General features: G+C 38.0%; 4 protein-coding genes across 9 annotated transcripts in view; all 4 read left to right on the forward strand.

Moving 5' to 3' along the window:
* LOC131324869 (F-box protein CPR1-like) overlaps positions 1-5997 on the forward strand; it is a 54586-nt gene extending 48589 nt beyond the window's left edge. The window contains exon 3 of the transcript XR_009199470.1: positions 5800-5997. The gene's annotated coding sequence lies outside the window, so the exon portion shown is untranslated. The remainder of the gene's footprint in view (positions 1-5799) is intronic.
* LOC131324874 (F-box protein CPR1-like) overlaps positions 1-20741 on the forward strand; it is a 40229-nt gene that overhangs the window by 1628 nt on the left and 17860 nt on the right. The gene's annotated exons all lie outside the window — the stretch shown is intronic.
* LOC131324870 (F-box/kelch-repeat protein At3g06240-like) lies at positions 2303-17139 on the forward strand. 5 transcript variants are annotated; one of them, XM_058357046.1, is made up of 2 exons: positions 2303-3713; positions 16996-17139. In XM_058357046.1, exons 1-2 carry the CDS (start codon positions 2587-2589, stop codon positions 17030-17032), a joined length of 1164 nt encoding a protein of 387 aa, XP_058213029.1. In that variant the 5' UTR covers positions 2303-2586; the 3' UTR covers positions 17033-17139. The 5 variants fall into 5 exon arrangements, with proteins under 5 accessions (XP_058213029.1, XP_058213032.1, XP_058213031.1 ...); XM_058357049.1 differs by lacking the exon at positions 16996-17139 and adding an exon at positions 16518-16538; XM_058357048.1 differs by lacking the exon at positions 16996-17139 and adding an exon at positions 8457-8539 and having other exon boundaries at positions 2303-3748.
* Positions 15817-19282, forward strand: LOC131324871 (F-box protein CPR1-like). 2 transcript variants are annotated; one of them, XM_058357051.1, is made up of 3 exons: positions 15817-16103; positions 16295-16552; positions 17838-19282. In XM_058357051.1, exon 3 carries the CDS (start codon positions 18011-18013, stop codon positions 19142-19144), a length of 1134 nt encoding a protein of 377 aa, XP_058213034.1. In that variant the 5' UTR covers positions 15817-16103; positions 16295-16552; positions 17838-18010; the 3' UTR covers positions 19145-19282. The 2 variants fall into 2 exon arrangements, with proteins under 2 accessions (XP_058213034.1, XP_058213033.1); XM_058357050.1 differs by having other exon boundaries at positions 16295-16517.

The following is a 20741-nucleotide window of genomic DNA, read 5'->3' on the forward strand; positions in this document are numbered from 1 at the left end:
TATGGGCCGGGACAGAAGTTTTATGCGAAAAGATAGGAAATTAGAACAGCAGTAAATGGAAAAGAGGAAGATGATAAATGATCACTTGCAATATTTCTCTGTTCTTTCTCGTTGCATATGTAGATCGAAACTTGTGTATATATGCATGTTCTTGTCCCGGACCTTATGGGCAAGAAGGAATTCCAAACAAATTCAGCGATGGATGATAGCAATTCGGTTTCACTCCATCACTTGGACTTAATATTTTCCGCAAAGAGGTGGGCAATTTTGAGGGCAGTAACTAGAAGAGAGGAAGATCATGTAGCATGGGAAAACTTGGACCGCATGATACTTGTTTTCTAACTTTTCTGGTCATGGTTTTGGTCTTTTGGTATCTTTAAACTGCTCTTGAATCTGGATTGTTGTTTTGTCAAATGACATATAATAAATTGCACAGCCATTTCTGTTTGGACAAGTGACTGGTTAGCACGTGTTCCGATAATCGCTTGCCCTAAATTCTGGTGGAAAGAAGACTAGCCATGTTGATTCCAATTTATCTATTCAGATCTGGATTGAGATCAGAATCAAGGAGCATTGGACAAGGTTTTTCAATTGATTTGTGCCAAACTGAGTACTCTAATGAAACCACATGAACATCGAATGCAATTCAAACCTCCGTTAATCATAAAACCATAATACATAAAATTCTCTGTTGGATTCCCACAGTCAACTCTTGTCGAACCCCTATCCAGTAATTTACTAAAGGTGGACTAACAAAGTTGAGAATATGACTTTAAATTTTAATTTGTCCTCGATTGAATGCAACACTAAGAAAGTGAAAATGCACAATTTTTTATTGGAACTGGAATACTCGAGCGGAACTGCGGGGAATATCATTTCGATAACGAGTCTAATGAGATGAAAACTATAAGTTTGCGTAGTACTATTAGTTTCACGCACGATTCGATTGCCCGTGCTTGAAGGTACTCTCAGTTTGATTCGATGTCAATTTTGACAAACCACTCCATTATATTGTCCGAAATAACAATCTGAACAGAACCCTTCTTCATTTCTCAATGGTCAATGCAACACGGATATTTTCAATGATATCACACGGAGATTGAAACGATAAATAAAAAGGGTGAAGGAAAAAAAGTAACATGATTAGAGTCCATGAAAAGGAATGGAACGATTCAAATTGATGGACACTTACATGGACCGCCCAAGTCCTTATCATAGACACTTACATGGACATGTTTCATTAACCATAACATTTTCGAAAAAGCAACTGGAGCTTAAGAAAGTATAGATCATAGTTTGTCCCATGCTATCGTACATCGGTTAAACCCAAAAACATAATTTTGTTACACCATAAACAATAGTAGTACTCGACATATAAAATATATAGAAAAAGAGACTTAAATGCATTTGATTCCCGGAGCAATTAAATAATCATCCTATTTAGAGGTAGCACGTATTCAGAATGAATTAGAGTAATAATTGTAGTCTTTACATTTTTTCTTTAGGAAAGAAGTGGACTCCAAAGGACCAGAAGTACTGCTAATTTAATTGAGTTAATGTATTGTTCATTTTATGTGGTGTTTTCACTAATCTAAAAATTGTAGAGAAAGAATTTTTTTTATCTTTATTCAAAAAAATGTTTGTTAATTTTGCAGTAAATTTTTATGGATTATTGGTTCGTGTCGATGAGAGGAATTATAATAATAAAATATTATCACATTTACCCAACATCTATTGAAAATATTCAAAGAAAAAAAAACAGCCTTTTAAACTTTTCTTGAATATTTCCAAAAAATATGTAAATGACATACTTTTTTACGGATCTTGCTAGGGACACCGCCCAAATGGTGTCTAGATTTTGCTCCGACCGCCATGCGGGCCTACATAAGGTCCCGCACGGATGATCCGAGTGGTTCAATAATTTTAGAAAAATAAACCGAATAGGTTCGGGAAAAATCAGCTCAATCTGATATGTGTAGGTATTCGATCCAATTTTCTCATTTTTGAAAAATCGAAAAAAATGGAAAGGTTGGATAAAAAATGGAAAGATTGGATCGAACACATAAACATATTGGATTGAGCTGATTTTTTTGAGGGCCCATTTTGTTTTAAAATTATTGAACGACTCGGATCATTCGTGCCGGAATAGGTGTGGGTCCACATGGTGATCGGTGCAAAATCTGGACACCTTTGGACGGTTTCTCTATCTTTACCACTTTTTTACTTTTCTAATTCATCCCGTCACCAATAATTCGTTAAAATTTGGTACAAAATTAACAATTGTGATTTTTCCTGGTACAGGCAAGAAGAGGGAGGAAAAAAACCGATCCTTCGATTCCCCCATGGGTGAGAGCAATTGGTTGAGAATGAGCTGAACAATAATCCCAGAGATGGCAATGAGTGAGGGGAAAGAGAAACCGAAAAAATCGGAGTATATGGACAATTTGAATCAAACCTTTTGTTTGTTCCGTTTTGGGATCTGGGAAAACAAACCCCACTAACCCTCTGCTCTGCATATGTAGTACTGTACTGTGTTTCTTTTGCCCGTTTCCTTCCTACTACCGTCTACCCGAAAGAAGTAGAAAAATGGAACTGGGTTTGCCCAATCTTCCCTATGAGATCGTCTTCGACATACTCTCCAGGCTACCCGTCAAGTCTCTTTGCTGCTTCAAATCGGTTTCCAAGACATGGCTCGCTCAAATCACCGACCCCCAATTCGTCAAATCACACCTCAATCAATCCATGAAATACAACTCAAACCACAAGCTAATCATCGCTCCTGAGTGGGGTCACAGTTCTGAATCTTTCTATTCCATAGACTACCCAGCACCCGATCACCCCGTCGCGGAGCTCGAAATGCCCTGTAAGTCTGGTGTTGAAATTTGTGGCTCTTTGAATGGAGTCATACTCTTAGATATTGATGATGAGTCTGGTGTTAAAATTTGTGGCTCATTGAATGGAGTCATACTCTTAGATATTGATGATGAACTATGTCTATGGAACCCATCAGTTAGAATATACCAGAAATTTTCACAACCTAAGCGCCCGGATGCCCGCAGTGATATAATCTATGGGCTTGGTTATGACTCTGTTAGTGATGATTTCAAGGTTGTTGCGGCTTTTTTCCCTGTAAGTGAGGACACTAGTGTTGTTCATGTGTTTAGTTCTAAACTAAGATCGTGGAAGAGAATTGGAGTCTTCCCTTACTGTATTTATCTTTTTGGGCCGGGGTGTGTACTAAATGGGGCACCGCATTGGTTTGCGTCTGGCATCACCAATATGTATCTCCATATTGTTTGTTTTGATGTTACGGAGGAGAAATTCAAGGAGGTGCCCAAGCCTATTGATGAAATTGAGGATGATCGTTTTATTTTGGGGGTTTTGGGTGGATGGCTTTGTGTGGTTCACCAAAGTTGGGGGAGTCATTCTGATGTTTGGGTGATGAAGGAATACGACGTGAAAGAATCTTGGACCAAGTTGTTTGTTGTACCAAATGTGGCAGGGGGAGAGTTCTATTCCCAACACTTAGAGCCATTGTGCTTCACGAAGGGTGGAGAGGTCATAATGAAGTGGGATTTGGAGAAGTTAGTGATCTACAACCCGAAACAAAATACATACAAGATGATTGGGATCCCTTACGATTGCAAGCAGTTTGATGTTACTTTATATGTGGAGAGTCTTGTTTCACCTCATGGCTGGAACGACACTAGAAGGTACTGCTAATTGGATGGATATAGAAGAAAAAGTGGTAATTCAAATTATGAAACCAAAAATTTATTTTCATTATTCTTTGTTTTTTCATATGTATTTTGAAGCTTGTGTATAAATACTCTTCTATTGGTGCATGCTCGATGTCTATATGCGTGTGATCACTTAGTCCAACAACTTCAAATCGGGCATGTCGAAATATGGTTTGGTGGTTTTGAGTGGACCCCTTCGCATTGTTCATTGTGGAGGATACAAGGATGAGGTGTTAGGATTGAGAAGGCATGCCGCGATAGAATTGTGAGCTAGATTGTTAGTCGTTCCTCATGACGCCGGGAGTCTGCTGACTCTTGCACACCTTGACGCCTTTGTGTTTTACTAAGGACGATGAAATGATGATGGAGATAGACAGGAAGAGACTGGTGGTGTATAATCTTGAAGGAATAATGCATAGGTTGTTGTCCCATCTTCATTAGGAGGTCAAAGAACTTGGTGGGGGGAAACCGTGAAGTAGGCAGGGATTGAAGTTGAATGAAAATGGGTTTTCGAGTGGCAGTGTATGTTGTGTTTCAATCGTTAGTGAGAGCATAGTATTTCATTTCTCCTTTCTCTTTCAGTATTTTTTTTTTTTTGGTAGCTGAAAATTTGCTAGTTTTACCACCATAGAATGACTTAATGATATTTTGATATGAAATGATAATTTGAGTTTGAGTACAAGTGAATGTTAGATTTGTCAGCTTATGTGTTAACTAAGTCACCATTATTTCATCTTTCCTAGAAGTGATAGAGTCAGGACAAATGAGTTCGTTGCAATATCTTGTAGACTGTAGTGCTCATCCTTTCCTTGTAGCCCAAATAAGTTGGACTAATAGGCAAAATGAGTTAATTAGGTTCTATAGTTCTCAAATAATCTGGTCTCAGTAGCATATGGACAAGTAGTATCTGGAAATTTTGTATATGCTTTCATGCAAATTGCAATGTAGTTGTAAAATTGTATCTCCATGCTTATATCTATCTGCACAAGTATAGAACACTTGGAGGAACTCATAAATATTGGTCTTCAGTTTCTCGGTTTGTTCATTTGCTCTCTTTTTTCGTGTTTTATGCAATTTCTATGCGTCTGTGACGCTTGGTCGTGAGATTGTCTCCTCTACGAAGATAAAGATTTATAATGCCTTATATCATGGGCGTCCAACATTTTTCAAGCAGAAAGAATGACAAAATATCACGCATACGCATCCATGTTTAGTATTGCGAAGAGTTTATCCAGTCTGTTTTGACCAATTTCGTATTGGGCTTTTGCATGTTTGTATAACAGTTGAGGGGTGACACATTTCTTCATTAGAATTCAAATGTCATTCGAAATGTTCTGATCCAGAAAGATAGATTCATTAATCCTTAATAATTACCCCTGCATGTTAACAACTATTAATCTACTATTGAGTCGTAGACTAGTGGGAGTGAGGTTTGGTGGTTGCATTGCATATATATGGGCTACGATAAGGGAAGTATTAGCCCGGGTTGAAACTTGGTTGGGTGTGTGTTATTTGTCTCTTCGTTTGTTTTTCAGTTACCAACTTACCACTATCAATGTTATAGGAGAACGATGATTCTTGTCTATTTGAGTTAAGGGTATAGACTGCTCCTTCGTTTGTTTTCTGTGATAAACCATTGAAAACCAATGAAGGGTTGGTGGCTTCTAATTTCTTCTTTATCGAAGGATTGCTCAAAAAACATATGTTATAGTCTTTGCTTCTCATGAAACTTGGTAATTAGAATCTTGAGCAACTTTCATTGGTTATAGACAATTTATGCTTACTTCACACTTTTATTTTTAGTTTCTTTAATTTCTCCTTCATTTACTTTTGCATGAAAAATTTGCAATGTAACTTCATTCTGTCTCTTTTTTCATTTTTCATATTTTAGGTTTCAACTGTCAGTGGTTGTTTTAACCTTAAGTTTTGATCTCATTATACGCTTGTGATATTGCAGTCCTGTGGTGAATCTCACTGGTGCGAAGGAATCGTGAACCAAAATTGGTGACCATTCAGCAATGGACGATAACAATTTGGTTTCACTTCATCACTTAAAGAGGTGGGCGATTTTGAGGGCAGTAACTAGAAGAGAGGAAGATCATGTAGAATAGGTAAACTTGGACACATTATAGACTTGTTTTCTAACTTTTCTGGCCATAGTTTTGGTCTTTGGGTGTCTTTGAACTACTATTGAATCCAGACTATTGTTTTGTTGATGGTATATAATGAATCGCATAGCCGTTTCTCTTTAGACAAATGATTGGTTGGCACGTGTTCCGATAATGATTTGCTACAAATATGATGCCCGAGTGTCTTCCTGTATGGTCTAATCTATGTGCTCTCTCTGTGTTCTTCTCGGCTGTTCTTAGAAGGAAAGGCTAATCATCGTGTCATGAAACTCTGAATCGACATTGTTCCGCTATCACTTTCATTTGTTGATGTGCAAAGGGTTTTTCTAGTCTTCACATTCGGCCGGAGGTGAATGGAGATGATGCTACAAAAATGCAACGGAGAACTCAACCAAGTTCCAGAATTTCATAAGAATATGCCTTCTTGCCTTAGTTGGCCCTCTCATTATGGTTTACCATACGATTATTGGAGAATTATTGAAGTGCTCTCATTGTCGGTGTGAACGAATTCTTTTTTTTTTTTTCAAGCGGTATACGTCAGCAGGGGATAGGGGTAGTTAATAGGGGATCCAAACACTGTCCATGGCCCTGAACCATAAACGTTCCTGATGGAGCTTGAACCCTGGCTTCTTTCGAAGGTAGGACCAGGAAATACCATTAGACTAGAAGCGCTATGGCATGTGAATCAAATCATCTTCTATGTTTTCTTCAACTTTTTTTTTATATATTTACAAAATATGGTTTTTTGATTACTTCATAATTAATTAATTCTAATCCTTGCATAGATGTGGATTTTCCTGAGAATATTAGGATAAATTTATTTGTCTGATTTGCTATTATTAGATTTTAATCTCAGATTTGGTTGGATTGAGATCAAAATCAAGGAGCATTGGACAAGGTTTTTCAATTGATTTATGCTAAATTTGTCATCTTTTGTGGTAAATTCATCTTTCTCTCTCTTATTATCATTATTATTTTTTTTGCTTATTTATCATAATTTGTGTTTAGCTTTTGACCATAAATTTATCATAGTTGTGAAGAATTATATTTTTGGTGTAAATTTTTTGCCAGTTTTATTGTTCTAGAATTTGCGTTTTGTTTGAGAATTTTTTTTTATAGAGTTTAGTGAAGAGAAAATTGGAGAGAAACAATTAGGATAGAGGAGATTTAAAAAAGCAGGAAAGAGAAGATTTGATTTAATTTTCAGAGAAATGATTTTGCACTGCCTTTTTTTCTGCATGCACTAATTTTTTTTCCTCCTTATTCACGTGAAGGTACAAGTTTACCCCCTTCATGAGTGAAGAGCTTAGCCTTTGTTTGGAAGTTCGGGAAAGTGAGGGAAAAGAAAATGGAAGAAAATTCTATTATTCACAAAACTTGAATTCTTTATTTTCTCTCCTCTTTCTTTCCAATCCAAACATTGGAAGGAAATCTTTCTAACTTTTCTTTCTTTTCTTTCACTTTTTCCAAGTTCCGAACAAAGCTTAATTAAAATATAGGGGTGATTTTGTAATTTCAATACATAAAAGCCAAAAAATAAAAACCCAACCAGTTCGGTCCAGTTTGGACACATTGTGGGCCCTTCTCGGACCCACAACAATGATCAGAGGGCCGGTGTGTGTTCTCAATGGGGCACCGCATTGGTTAGTACGTGGAGCCGGTGATAAGTATTTTTATATTGTCTGTTTTGATGTTACGGAGGAGAAATTCAAAGAGCTGTCCAAGCCTATTTGCGAAGTTGAGGATGATCAATTTATATTTTGGCGGTTTTGGGTGGTTGACCCCCGTATCGAGAGTCATTTCGATGTTTGGGTGATGAAGGAATATAGTGTGAAAGAATCTTGGACCAAATTGTTTGTTGTACCAAATGTGCCAGGAGAGTTCTTTTTCGACTACTTTGTCATGTTGTGTTTCATTTAAGGATGGAGAGGAGGTAACTATGTTACAATTCACTGGGTTATTGAAGTTAGTGGTCTACAACGTGAAACAAAAAACACTTTAAGACGATTGAGGTCCCTCACGATTGCAAGGAGTTTGACATTACTTTATATGTGGAGAGTCTTGTTTCACCTAATGGCGCGCTGCAATAATACGAGAAGGTACAACTAATCAGAGATGGAAATGGATGAAAAAGTGGTAATAATTCAAATTATGAAAACCATTATTTTCATTATTCTTTCTTTTTCAATCCTCACCTCTCAATCTTCTCGCAATGTATACTCGATTTGTTGATTACAAAGCTGCCAATTGCCAACCTCGAATTACACCATAATTAAATTGTCAAATTGTAGTTTCACTTAATGGTATATATCTTGCTCATAGGCACTGGTCGAACCTTACAGCTAGCTCGAATGTTCCAGAAACTTTCACTACCTAAAAATCGATCGAGGACCTTAATTATGATTTTAAGGTTAAAATGGTTAGGACTATTAGTCCTTCAAGGAAAAAAAATCCATTTTGCTGTTCATGTTTTTTCTTCTAATTAAACTTATAGATAATGGAGTAGGATTGGAGACTTTGGTTACCCCGATTACTGTAATGGCTCGGGTACCAGTTTTAATGGGCCGGGCACCACATTGGGTTGTAGGTTATTCGGGGATGGGCATTGTGATTGTTTATTTTGATGCTACGGAGGAGAATTCAAGGAGGTGGCCCAACCTGATTGTGAAGTAGAGGTTGGTTGGTTGGTTGCTGATTTCGAGTGGATGCCTTTGTGTGGTTAAGTTCCATGGAGTGATGGAAGGAGTCCTTTTCAGGTCCGGTATCCCGGATTTTGGTTAAACTCCAGACATCTTTCACAGCCATTGAATTGTGTTTTCAATGGTCCGAATCTGCATCTAATTTATGACCAGTCACAATTAATTTTTCTCCGAAAAAGTTTCATTAAAAGCTGGACCATTGAAAACACAATCCTACGGCTGTGGGAGAAGTCCGGATTTTAACCAAATTCCGGGATACCGAACCTGAAAAGGACTACAACCCCAAAGTAGTTCCACATTTTTTTATTAGTTGTGCATTTTCTTGATATGACTTCCGCATTCTTTTAATAACCAATTTTTTTGAAGTGTGTACAATACACTTCTTCGCTCCAATATTTTGTACATCATCCAAGATCTCCAATTCTACATGTAGTTCTGAAATTCTCTGCCATCCTTGTCACTTTTTACATGTTTCGTCATTCTATTGTTTGCGGTCCGGACATACATTTATTTAAGGACGGAGGTAGTAGTACGGAGTAGGCCTATATTTTTTTTTGTCTCCGCAATTTGAATAAGCCTTCCCCCGGATGCTACTGTGCAGGAAGGTGTGCACCATCTGAGCCGTCCGTTTGCCAATTCAACGGCTCGGATCTCATCTTTGCACCATGAAGCATCTGAGCCGTAAATGGCTGAGATGAGATCTGAGCCGTTTCTTTTTCATTGCAGTCAATGGAAGAGCCTCGTTACTACAACGGAAGAGCCTTAATACAAATTGACCCATCGGCATATGGAAGACGAAGATTAAACGGATCTCTTCTAAGAAAAATTTCCTCGTCTCTCCCTCTCTCTTCTCTCACAACGCCATAGAAAGTAGACTAGAAACCTCTATAAGAAAATGGAACAATGGGGTTTGCCCAATCTTCCACATGAGGTCGTCTACGACATACTCTCAAGGCTACCCGTCAAGTCTCTGTGCCGTTTCAAGTCGGTTTCCAAGCCATGGCTTGCTCTAATCAACGACCCCCACTTCATCAAATCACACCTCCATCAATCCATGCAAAGAAACACAAACCAGAAGCTAATCGTCGTTCCTTAGTATAACCGGGGTCATGAGAGTCCTAAATCTTTCTATTCCATGGACTACCAAGCACCCGATCCCACCATAGCCAAGCTCGAAATGCCTTGGAAGTCTTGTGATGTTGACATTTGGGGCTCTTTCAATGGGGTCTTACTCGTAAGTATTGATGAGGAGTTACGTTTATGGAACCCATCGATTGGAATGTATCAGAAAATTTCACCACCTGGGCGTTCCAGCTTTTCGATAGTGTATGGGCTTGCTTATGACTCTATTAACGATGATTTCAAGGTTGTCGGGGTTGTTAAACGTGATGTCCTTAGCATGCCACCCTATGGCTCTAGCACTGTTCATGTGTTTAGTTCTAAACTAAGCTCATGGAAAAGCATTGGAGACTTTGATCACCCTTGTGGTCTTTATAATGGGACGTCGAGGAGTGTTCTGAATGGGTCACCGCATTGGGTTACATATGGCATCCCCCATATCGATGGGTATAATTTCCATATTGTTTGTTTTGATGTTATGGAAGAGAAATTCAAGGACGTGCCCATGCCTATGTATGAAGTTGGGTGTAGTTTCTTTAAATTAGGAGTTTTGGATGGATGCCTCTGTGCGGTTGACTGCCGTCATCCCGCGAGTCCTTTCGATATTTGGGTGATGAAGGAATACGGCGTGAAAGAATCTTGGGCCAAGTTATTTGTTGTGCCAAATGTGACAGGAGCGTTGTTTTCCGAATACTATAAGCTGTTGTGTTTCGCAAAGGATGGCGAGGTTGTACTGAGGTTGCAGTTAGAGAAAAAGAAGAAGTTGGAGGAGTCTTTGAAGCTAGTGATCTACAATCCAAAACAAAAAACCAAGAGGATTGGGATGCCTCAAGATTGGAACCTGTTTGCTGTTACTGTATATGTGGAGAGTCTTGTTTCACCTCATGGCTGCAACAGCACTAGAAGGCACTGCTAATCAGATGGAAATGGAAGAAAAAGTTGTACTGTAATTCAAATTATCGAACCATTGTTTTTCGTTATTCACTCTCTTTTTTTTTTTTTTTTCTTGCATATGTATTATGCAACTTGTGTGTAAATAAATTAATACTCTAGCATTTGTACTTGTTGCATGCTTGTTTTCCTTCCGTGTAAATTTATTTCAAAATAAACTATAATAGTATCTAGTATTCTCTCAAGCTCGGGGGTGGGTGTGTTCCGAATGAAAAATGCCCGTATAGACTGACCCAACCGACCCCAGACCAAAGGCATCCGGTTGTCAGGCGACTACCAGTGCGCCGACCCTTGGGGTTGAAACTCATTCTTATGTGCCTGTGATCTTGTGGTCCAACAAGCTTAGATTTGTCTGAATCATTGTCACAAAGCAGTCCCGAACCAAAATTATTCGCCTTTCACCTATGGATGAGAAACAATATGTCTCATTCAATCACAAAGGGGTTATACCATCTCATGGTAGGTCGGGTTGTATATGAGCATATATAGTTCCAGTACTTTGTATTCACTCACCTTAAGGTTCTAAATAGGAATAGAGACAGGACTGAATTACGGTTGGTTTCACTCACCTTGTCCCCTAGCTCCTTGTTGGGTTTTGCCCACGTGGTAATGGGTTTTGTAAAGAAAAGAAATAAAAATGGATGGTTGGTTGGCTGGCTATGCATTTATTGGCTTAAGTCTCTCTACTCATTGGAAGTGGGTATTGCGGGCAGTGCATGTTTCGGATCTCAAAGGGGATTTGTGATGCTTGAAATTGCAAGAGTCAAGTGTGTAGATCCTTCTCTCTTGTTTTCTATTTAAATGAGGCAGTGCATGTGTGCTGAGATAAGTGTGTGAGCTAAGGCAAAGAGCACAAAGAAAAGTGAATACTTTGTGTGTAAGTGTGAGAGCCGAGAGGGTTGTAACAGTGAGGAAAGGAGTGTGGAAAAAAATACCAAGTGACAGTATTTGTATCTCACCATTGTACTCTTCATTGTTATAGTGGATTTCTCTCTCTCTCTCTCTCTCTCTCTCTCTCTCTCTCTCCCGTGGAATAGGCATTGAGGCCGAACGACGTATATTCTTGTGTTCTTTTGTGTGAGTGTTTTTTTTTTCATTACGCTTCCGTACATTGCGCGGGTGGGATCGTATATTTCCCAACACTTCTAACATGTAATCGTTCTCTATCCCTACCCCCAATCCCGCACCAAACAATGAGAACCTTTCTTAACTGGGTTTTGTTCTTCATTGTTTAATTATTTTTACTTTTTTTTTTTTTTTGAGAGAGAGAGAGAGAGAGAGCAACCGATAGGAGTGAGAGTCAGAGACAGTACATATGGAATAAATTGGTTGAAGGCAAGTTATGTAAGGCAGAATGAGAATTGAAAATAATTTAATAAATAGCATTATTTAGTTTTCTTATTTTATGTTTTAGTAATTTTGTTAAGGAGTATAATTTAGGAATAAGTGTTCTAGAGTATTCAATTTTCTAATTATAGTTTACTTAGTTTTCTATTTTACGTTTTCTACAAGAATTAGGGCTCAATTAATATTAGAGTTTTCTACCTATTTAATACGGTAAGTTGTAAGCCTTCGGGCTGGGGGAGTTTTTGATAATTATTAAATAAAAAGTGTCTAGAGAGTATTTCTCTATCGTTTGTGGTTTTCTTGTTGCATGATTGTTTTTGTAGTCATACGCTTCGCTATAAATTTTTCAAGGTATATTGGGGACAATATATTCCATGGGGCAAATTTACAAGAATGCTCCAAAATATGTACTACTCCCTCTGAGAATTTTGACTTGAGTGGGGTCAGTGAACCCCCCTTGCCTCCATTTGGGTCAACCCTTGCATGGAACTATATGGTACGAATGGATTTGGATGAAGAATGAGAAGCATATTTTTTTTGTGGCCGGTAAGACTGCTTGTAGTGTATATATAATAGGTATATTTTGGGCTCATTTGTTATGTAACTTTATGATATCAAACTATAAGTTACATACTTTTGGGTTGAATTTAAGAATACGAATACAACCCCAAAATAGTTCAACATTTTTTATTAGTTGTGGATTTTTTGGATATGAACTCCACATTCTTTTAATAACCAAATTTTTTGATGTGTGTACCATAGACTTTTCCGCTGGAAGATTACTTACATCATCCAAGATCTCCAATTCTACACGTAGTTCTCGAATTCTCCGCCATCCTTTTCACTTTTTTATATGTTACATCATTCTATTATTTAGGGATGAAGGGAATAGTATATCCTATGCTTCTCAAGAAACTTGGTAATTAGGATCTTGGGCAACGTAACTTTCATTGCTTTTAGACAATTTATGCTTTCTTCACACTTTCATTTTAGTTTCTTTAATTTCTCCTTCGTTTACTATTACATGAAAAATAAGCAATGTAACTTCGTTCTGTCTCTTTTTCCATTTTTCATTTTTTAGGTTTCAACTGTCAGTCCTTAAGTTTGATCTCATTATTTTCTCTCCTCTTTCTTTCCAATCCAAACATTTGGAAGGAAATCTTTCTAACTTTTCTTTCTTCTCTCACTTTTTCCTAGATCCGAACAAGGCTTAATTAAAATATGGGGGTGATTTTGTAATTTCAATACAGAAAGGCCAAAAAAAAAAGTGTAGAATATTAAAAAAAAATGTAGAATATTTTTTTTTTTGCCCAAAGGTCCTAACCTACCCACCCAACCAGGTCGCTCCAGTTTGGACCCGTTGTGGGCCCTTCCTGGGCCCGCAACAATTATCGGAACCGTTCATTTTGTAGATCGAGCTCGTCGAGAACATTAGCCACACCAAAAATCACGTTGATCGGATATCGTTTGATATGTTTTTGAAATGTATTAAGTTTGGGGAAAAAAGTATGCAACACTGGATTACAACCCATTCGACACAATTATCCGTAGATAAATGCATTTCGATATCATATCAAACGATATCCGATCAACGTGATTTTTGGCATGGCTAATGTTCTCAACGCGTGAGTTCTAAAAAATGAACGGTTCCGATAATTGTTGGAGCCAATTTATGATCGGTCACAATTAATTTTTCCCCAGGAAAAATTTCATTAAAATTTGGACCATTAAAAACACAATCCAACTGCTGTGGAAGAAGTCCGGATTTTAACCAAAATCCGGGATACTGGCCTGAATAGGATTACAACCCCAAAATAGTTTCACATTTTTTTATTAGTTGCGCATTATCTTGATATGACTTCCGCATTCTTTTAATAACCAAAGTTACCATAGACTTCTCCGCTTCAATATTATGTACATCATCCAAGATATCTAATTCTATACGTGGTTCCGAAATTCTCCGCCATCCTTGTCACTTTTTACATGTTACGTCATTCTATTGTTTGCGGTCCGGACATACATTTATTTAAGGACGAAGGAAGTAGTTCAGAGTAATTATGCTTTTTATTGTTTGTGGTTTTTTTGATTGTTTGTGGTTTTCTTGTTGCATGATTGTTTCTGTAGTCATACGCTTCCTTATAAAATTTTCAAGGTATTGGGGACAAAATATTCCATGGGGCAAATTTACAAGAATACTCCAAAATATGTACTACTCCCTCTGAGAATTTTGACTTGAGTGGGGTCAGTGAACCCCCCTTGCCTCCATTTGGGTCAACCCCTGCATGGAACTATACAGTACGAACGAATTTGGATGAAGAATGAGAAGCATATTTTTTTTGTGGCTGGTAAGACTGCTTATAGTGTATATATAATAGGTATATTTTGGGCTCATTTGTTACGTAACTTTATGATATCAGACTATAAGTTACGTATTTTTGGGTTGAATTTAAGAAAACGAATACAACCCCAAAATAGTTCCACATTTTTTATTAGTTGTGGATTTTTTGGATATGAACTCCGCATTCTTTTAATAACCAAATTTTTTGATGTGTGTACCATAGACTTTTCCGCTGGAAGATACATCATCCAAGATCTCCAATTCTACACGTAGTTCTCGAATTCTCCGCCATCCTTGTCACTTTTTTATATGTTACATCATTCTATTATTTAGGGACGAAGGGAATAGTATATCCTATGCTTCTCAAGAAACTTGGTAATTAGGATCTTGGGCAACGTAACTTTCATTGCTTTTAGACAATTTATGCTTTCTTCACACTTTCATTTTAGTTTCTTTAATTTCTCCTTCGTTTACTATTGCATGAAAAATAAGCAATGTAACTTCGTTCTGTCTCTTTTTCCATTTTTCATTTTTTAGGTTTCAACTGTCAGTCCTTAAGTTTGATCTCATTATTTTCCCTCCTCTTTCTTTCCAATCCAAACATTTGGAAGGAAATCTTTCTATCTTTTCTTTCTTTTCTCACTTTTTCCAAGATCCGAACAAGGCTTAATTAAAATATGGGGGTGATTTTGTAATTTCAATATAGAAAGGCCAAAAAAAAAAATGTAGAATATATTTTTTTTTTGCCCAAGGGTCCTAACCAGTTACCCACCCAACCAGGTCGCTCCAGTTTGGACCCGTTGTGGGCCCTTCCTGGGCCCGCAACAATTATCGAAACCGTTCATTTTTTAGAGATCGTCGAGAACATTAGCCACACCAAAAATCACGTTGATCGGATATCGTTTGATATGTTTTCGAAATGTATTAAGTTTGGGGGGAAAAAGTATGCAACACTGGATTACAACCCATTTGACACAATTATCCGTAGATAAATGCATTTCGATATCATATCAAACGATATCCGATCAACGTAATTTTTGGCATGGCTAATGTTCTCAACGCGCGAGCTCTAAAAAATGAACGGTTCCGATAATTGTTGCAGCCAATTTATGATCAGTCACAATTAATTTTTCCCCGGAAAAATTTCATTAAAATTTGGACCATTTAAAACACAATCCAACTGCTGTGAAAGAAGTCCGAATTTTAACCAAAATCCGGGATACTAACCTTAAAAGGACTACGACCCCAAAATAGTTTCACATTTTTTTATTAGTTGCGCATTTTCTTGATATGACTTCCGCATTCTTTTAATAACCAAATTTACCATAGACTTCTCCGCTTCAATATTATGTACATCATCCAAGATATCTAATTCTATACGTGGTTCCGGAATTCTCCGCCATCCTTGTCACTTTTTACATGTTACGTCATTCTATTGTTTGCGGTCTGGACATACATTTATTTAAGGACGGTGGAAGTAGTTCAGAGTAATTATGCTTTCTATTGTTTGAGGTTTTCTTGATTGTTTGTGGTTTTCTTGTTGCATGATTGTTTCTGTAGTCATACGCTTCCCTATAAAATTTTCAAGGTATTGGGGACAAAATATTCCATGGGGCAAATTTACAAGAATACTCCAAAATATGTACAACTCCCTCTGGAAATTTTTACTTGAGTGGGGTCAGTGAATCCCCCTTGCCTCCATTTGGGTCAGCCCCTGCATGGAACTATACGTTGCGAATGGATTTGGATGAAGAATGAGAAGCATATTTTTTTGTGGCTGGTACGACTGGTTATAGTGTATATATAATACGTATATTTTGGGTTCATTTGTTATGTATTAGTTACATATTGTTGGGTTGAATTTAAGAATACGAATACACCCCCAAAATAGTTCCACATTTTTTATAAGTTGTGGATTTTCTTGATATGAACTCCGCATTCTTTTAATAACCAAATTTTTTGATGTGCCAGGAGAGTTCTTTTTCGACGACTTTGTCATGTTGTGTTTCATTTAAGGATGGAGAGGAGGTAACTATGTTACAATTCACTGGGTTATTGAAGTTAGTGGTCTACAACGTGAAACAAAAAACACTTTAAGACGATTGAGGTCCCTCACGATTGCAAGGAGTTTGACATTACTTTATATGTGGAGAGTCTTGTTTCACCTCATGGCGCGCTGCAATGATACGAGAAGGTACAGCTAATCAGATGGAAATGGGAGAAAAAGTGGTAATAATTCAAATTATGAAAACCATTATTTTCATTATTCTTTATTTTTCAATCCTCACCTCTCAATCTTCTCGCGATGTATACTCTGTTGATTACAAAGCTGCCAATTGCCAACCTCGAATTACACCATAATTAAATTGTCAAATTGTAGTTTCACTTAATGGTATATATCTTGCTCATAGGCACTGGTCGAACCTTAGAGCTAGCTGGAATGTTCCAGAAACTTTCACTACCTAAAAATCGAGGACCTTAATTATGATTTTAAGGTTAAAATGGTTAGGACTATTAGTCCTTCAAGGAAAAAAAATCCATTTTTCTGTTCATGTTTTTTCTTCTAATTAAACTTATAGATAATGGAGTAGGATTGGAGACTTTGGTTACCCCGATTACTGTAATGGCTCGGTTACCAGTTTTAATGCGCCGGGCACCACACTGGGTTGTAGGTTATTCGGGGATGGGTATTGTGATTGTTTATTTTGATGCTACGGAGGAGAATTCAAGGAGGTGACCCAACCTGATTGTGAAGTAGAGGTTGGTTGGTTGGTTGGTTGCTGATTTCGCGTGGATGCCTTTGTGTGGTTAAGTTCCATGGAGTGATGGAGGGAGTCCTTTTCAGGTCCGGTATCTCGGATTTTGGTTAAAATCCAGACATCTTTCACAGCCATTGAATTGTGTTTTCAATGGTTCGAATCTGCATCTAATTTCTGACCAGTCACAATTAACTTTTCTCCGAAAAAGTTTCATTAAAACTGGACCAATGAAAACACAATTCTATGGCTGTGGGAGAAGTCCGGATTTTAACCAAATTCCGGGATACCGAACCTGAAAAGGACTACAACCCCAAAGTAGTTCCACATTTTTTTATTAGTTGTGCATTTTCTTGATATGACTTCCGCATTCTTTTAATAACCAAATTTTTTGACGTGTTTACAATATACTTCTCCGCTCCAATATTTTGTACATCATCCAAGATCTCCAATTCTACACGTAGTTCTTGAATTCTCTGCCATCCTTGTCATTTTTTACATGTTTCGTCATTCTATTGTTTGCGGTCCGGACATACATTTATTTAAGGACGGAGGTAGTAGTACGGAGTAGGCCTATATTTATTTTTTGTCTCCGCAATTTGAATAAGCCTTCCCGCGGATGCTACTGTGCGGGAAGGTGTGCACCATCTGAGCCGTCCGTTCGCCAATCCAACGGCTCGGATCTCATCTTTGCACCATGAAGCATTTGAGCCGTACATGGCTGAGATGAGATCTGAGCTGTTTCTTTTTCATTGCAGTCTATGGAAGAGCCTCGTTACTACAACGGAAGAGCCTTAATACAACGTCATTGACCCATCGGCATATGGAAGACGAAGATTAAACGGATCTCTTCTAAGAAAAATTTCCTTGTCTCTCCCTCTCTCTTCTCTCACAACGCCATAGAAAGTAGACTAGAAACCTCTATAAGAAAATGGAACAATGGGGTTTGCCCGATCTTCCACATAAGGTCATCTACAACATACTCTCAAGGCTACCTGTCAAGTCTCTGTGCCGTTTTAAGTCGGTTTCCAAGCCATGGCTTGCTCTAATCAACGACCCCCACTTCATCAAATCACACCTCCATCAATCCATGCAAAGCAACACAAACCAGAAGCTAATCGTCGTTCCTCAGTATAACCGGGGTCATAAGAGTCCTATATCTTTCTATTCCATGGACTACCAAGCACCCGATCCCACCATAGCCAAGCTCGAAATGCCCTGGAAGTATTGTGATGTTGACATTTGGGGCTCTTTCAATGGGGTCTTACTCGTAGGTATTGATGAGGAGTTACGTTTATGGAACCCATCGATTGGAATGTATCAGAAAATTTCACCACTTAGGAGTTCCAGCTGCTTTCAGACAGTGTATGGGCTTGCTTACGACTCTATTAACGATGATTTCAAAGTTGTCGGGGTTGTTAAACGTGATGTCCCTAGCATGCCACCCCCTGTTCATGTGTTTAGTTCTAAACTAAGCTCATGGAAAAGCATTGGAGACTTTGATTACCATTGTGGTCTTTATAATGGGACGCCGAGGTGTGTTCTGAATGGGTCACCGCATTGGGTTACGTCTAGCTACCCCCATAAAGATAGGCATAATTTCCATATTGTTTGTTTTGATGTTATGGAAGAGAAATTCAAGGACGTGCCCATGCCTACGTATGAAGTTGGGTGTGATTTCTTTAACTTAGGAGTTTTGGATGGATGCCTCTGTGTGGTTGACTGCCGTCATCATTTCGATATTTGGGTGATGAAGGAATACGGCGTGAAAGAATCTTGGGCCAAGTTATTTGTTGTACCAAATGTGCCGCGAAATGTGCCAGGAGCGTTGTTTTCCGAATACTATCAGCTGCTGTGTTTCGCAAAGGATGGCGAGGTTGTACTGAGGTTGCAGTTAGAGAAAAAGAAGAAGTTGGAGGAGTCTTTGAAGCTAGTGATCTACAATCCAAAACAAAAAACCAAGAGGATTGGGATGCCTCAAGATTGGCAGCTGTTTGGTGTTACTGTATATGTGGAGAGTCTTGTTTCACCTCATGGCTGCAACAGCACTAGAAGGCACTGCTAATCAGATGGAAATGGAAGAAAAAGTTGTACTGTAATTCAAATTATCGAACCATTGTTTTTCGTTATTCACTCTTTTTCTTTTTCTTGCATATGTATTATGTAACTTGTGTGTAAATAAATTAATACTCTAGCTTTTGTACTTTTTGCATGCTTGTTTTCCTTCCGTGTAAATATATTTCAAAATAAACTATAATAGTATCTAGTATTCTCTCAAGCTCGGGGGTGGGTGTGTTCCGAATGAAAAATGCCCGTGTAGACTGACCCAACCGACCCCAGACCAAAGGCATCCGGTTGTCAGGCGACTACTAGTGCGCCGACCCTTGGGGTTGAAACTCATTCTTATGTGCTTGTGATCTTGTGGTCCAACAAGCTTAGATTTGTCTGAATCATTGTCACAAAGCAGTCCCGAACCAAAATTATTCGCCTTTCACCTACGGATGAGAAACAATATGTCTCATTCAATCACAAAGGGGTTTTACCATCTCATAATTGGTAGGTCGGGTTATATATGAGCATATATAGTTCCAGTACTTTGTATTCACTCACCTTAAGGTTCTAAATAGGAATAGAGACAGGACTGAATTAGGGTTGGTTTCACTCACCTTGTCCCCTAGCTCCTTGTTGGGTTTTGCCCACGTGGTAATGGGTTTTGTAAAGAAAAGAAATAAAAATGGATGGTTGGTTGGCTGGCTATGCATTTATTGGCTTAAGTCTCTCTACTCATTGGAAGTGGGTATTGCGGGCAGTGCATGTTTCGGATCTCAAAGGGGATTTGTGATGCTTGAAATTTCAAGAGTCAAGTGTGTAGATCCTTCTCTTGTTTTCTATTTAAATGAGGCAGTGCATGTGTGCGGAGATAAGTGTGTGAGCTAAGGCAAAGAGCACAAAGAAAAGTGAATACTTTGTGTGTGAAAGTGTGAAAGCCGAGAGGGTTGAAAGGGGTTGTAACAGTGAGGAAAGGAGTGTGGAAAAAAATACCAAGTGACAGTATTTGTATCTCACCATTGTACTCTTCATTGTTATAGTGGATTTCTCTCTCTCTATCTCTCCCGTGGAATAGGCATTGAGGCTGAATCACGTATATTCTTGTGTTCTTTTGTGTGAGTGTTTTTTTTTTCATTACGCTTCCGTACGTTGCACGGGTGGGATCGTATATTTCCCAACACTTCTAACATGTAATCGTTCTCTATCCCTACCCCCAATCCCGCACCAAACAATGAGAACCTTCCTTTACTGGATTTTGTTCTTCAATGTTTAATTTTTTTTACTTTTTTTTTTTTTGAGAGAGAAAGAGCAACCGATAGGAGTGAGAGTCAGAGACAGTACATATGGAATAAATTGGTTGAAGGCAAGTTATGTAATGCAGAATGAGAATTGAAAATAATTTAATAAATAGCATTATTTAGTTTTCTTATTTTATGTTTTAGTAATTTTGTTAAGGAGTATAATTTAGGAATAAGTGTTCTAGAGTATTCAGTTTTCTAATTATAGTTTACTTAGTTTTCTATTTTGCATTTTCTACAAGAATTAGGGCTCAATTAGTATTAGAGTTTTCTACCTATTTAATACAGTAAGTTGTAAGCCTTTGGGTTGGGGGA

This window comes from Rhododendron vialii, chromosome 4a (genome assembly GCF_030253575.1).
Source record: "Rhododendron vialii isolate Sample 1 chromosome 4a, ASM3025357v1".
NCBI classification, from domain to species: Eukaryota; Viridiplantae; Streptophyta; class Magnoliopsida; order Ericales; family Ericaceae; genus Rhododendron; species Rhododendron vialii.

What these genes read in the sequence shown, in the direction of transcription:
- LOC131324870 (XM_058357046.1), top strand. Translation starts at nt 2,587, where the DNA reads ATGGAACTGGGTTTGCCCAATCTTCCCTATGAGATCGTCTTCGACATA. An exon ending in GGCTGGAACGACACTAGAAG is followed by an intron (nt 3,714 to 16,995) that starts GTACTGCTAATT and finishes ACTGGGTTGTAG; the next exon opens with GTTATTCGGGGATGGGTATT.
- LOC131324871 (XM_058357051.1), top strand. Translation starts at nt 18,011, where the DNA reads ATGGAACAATGGGGTTTGCCCGATCTTCCACATAAGGTCATCTACAAC.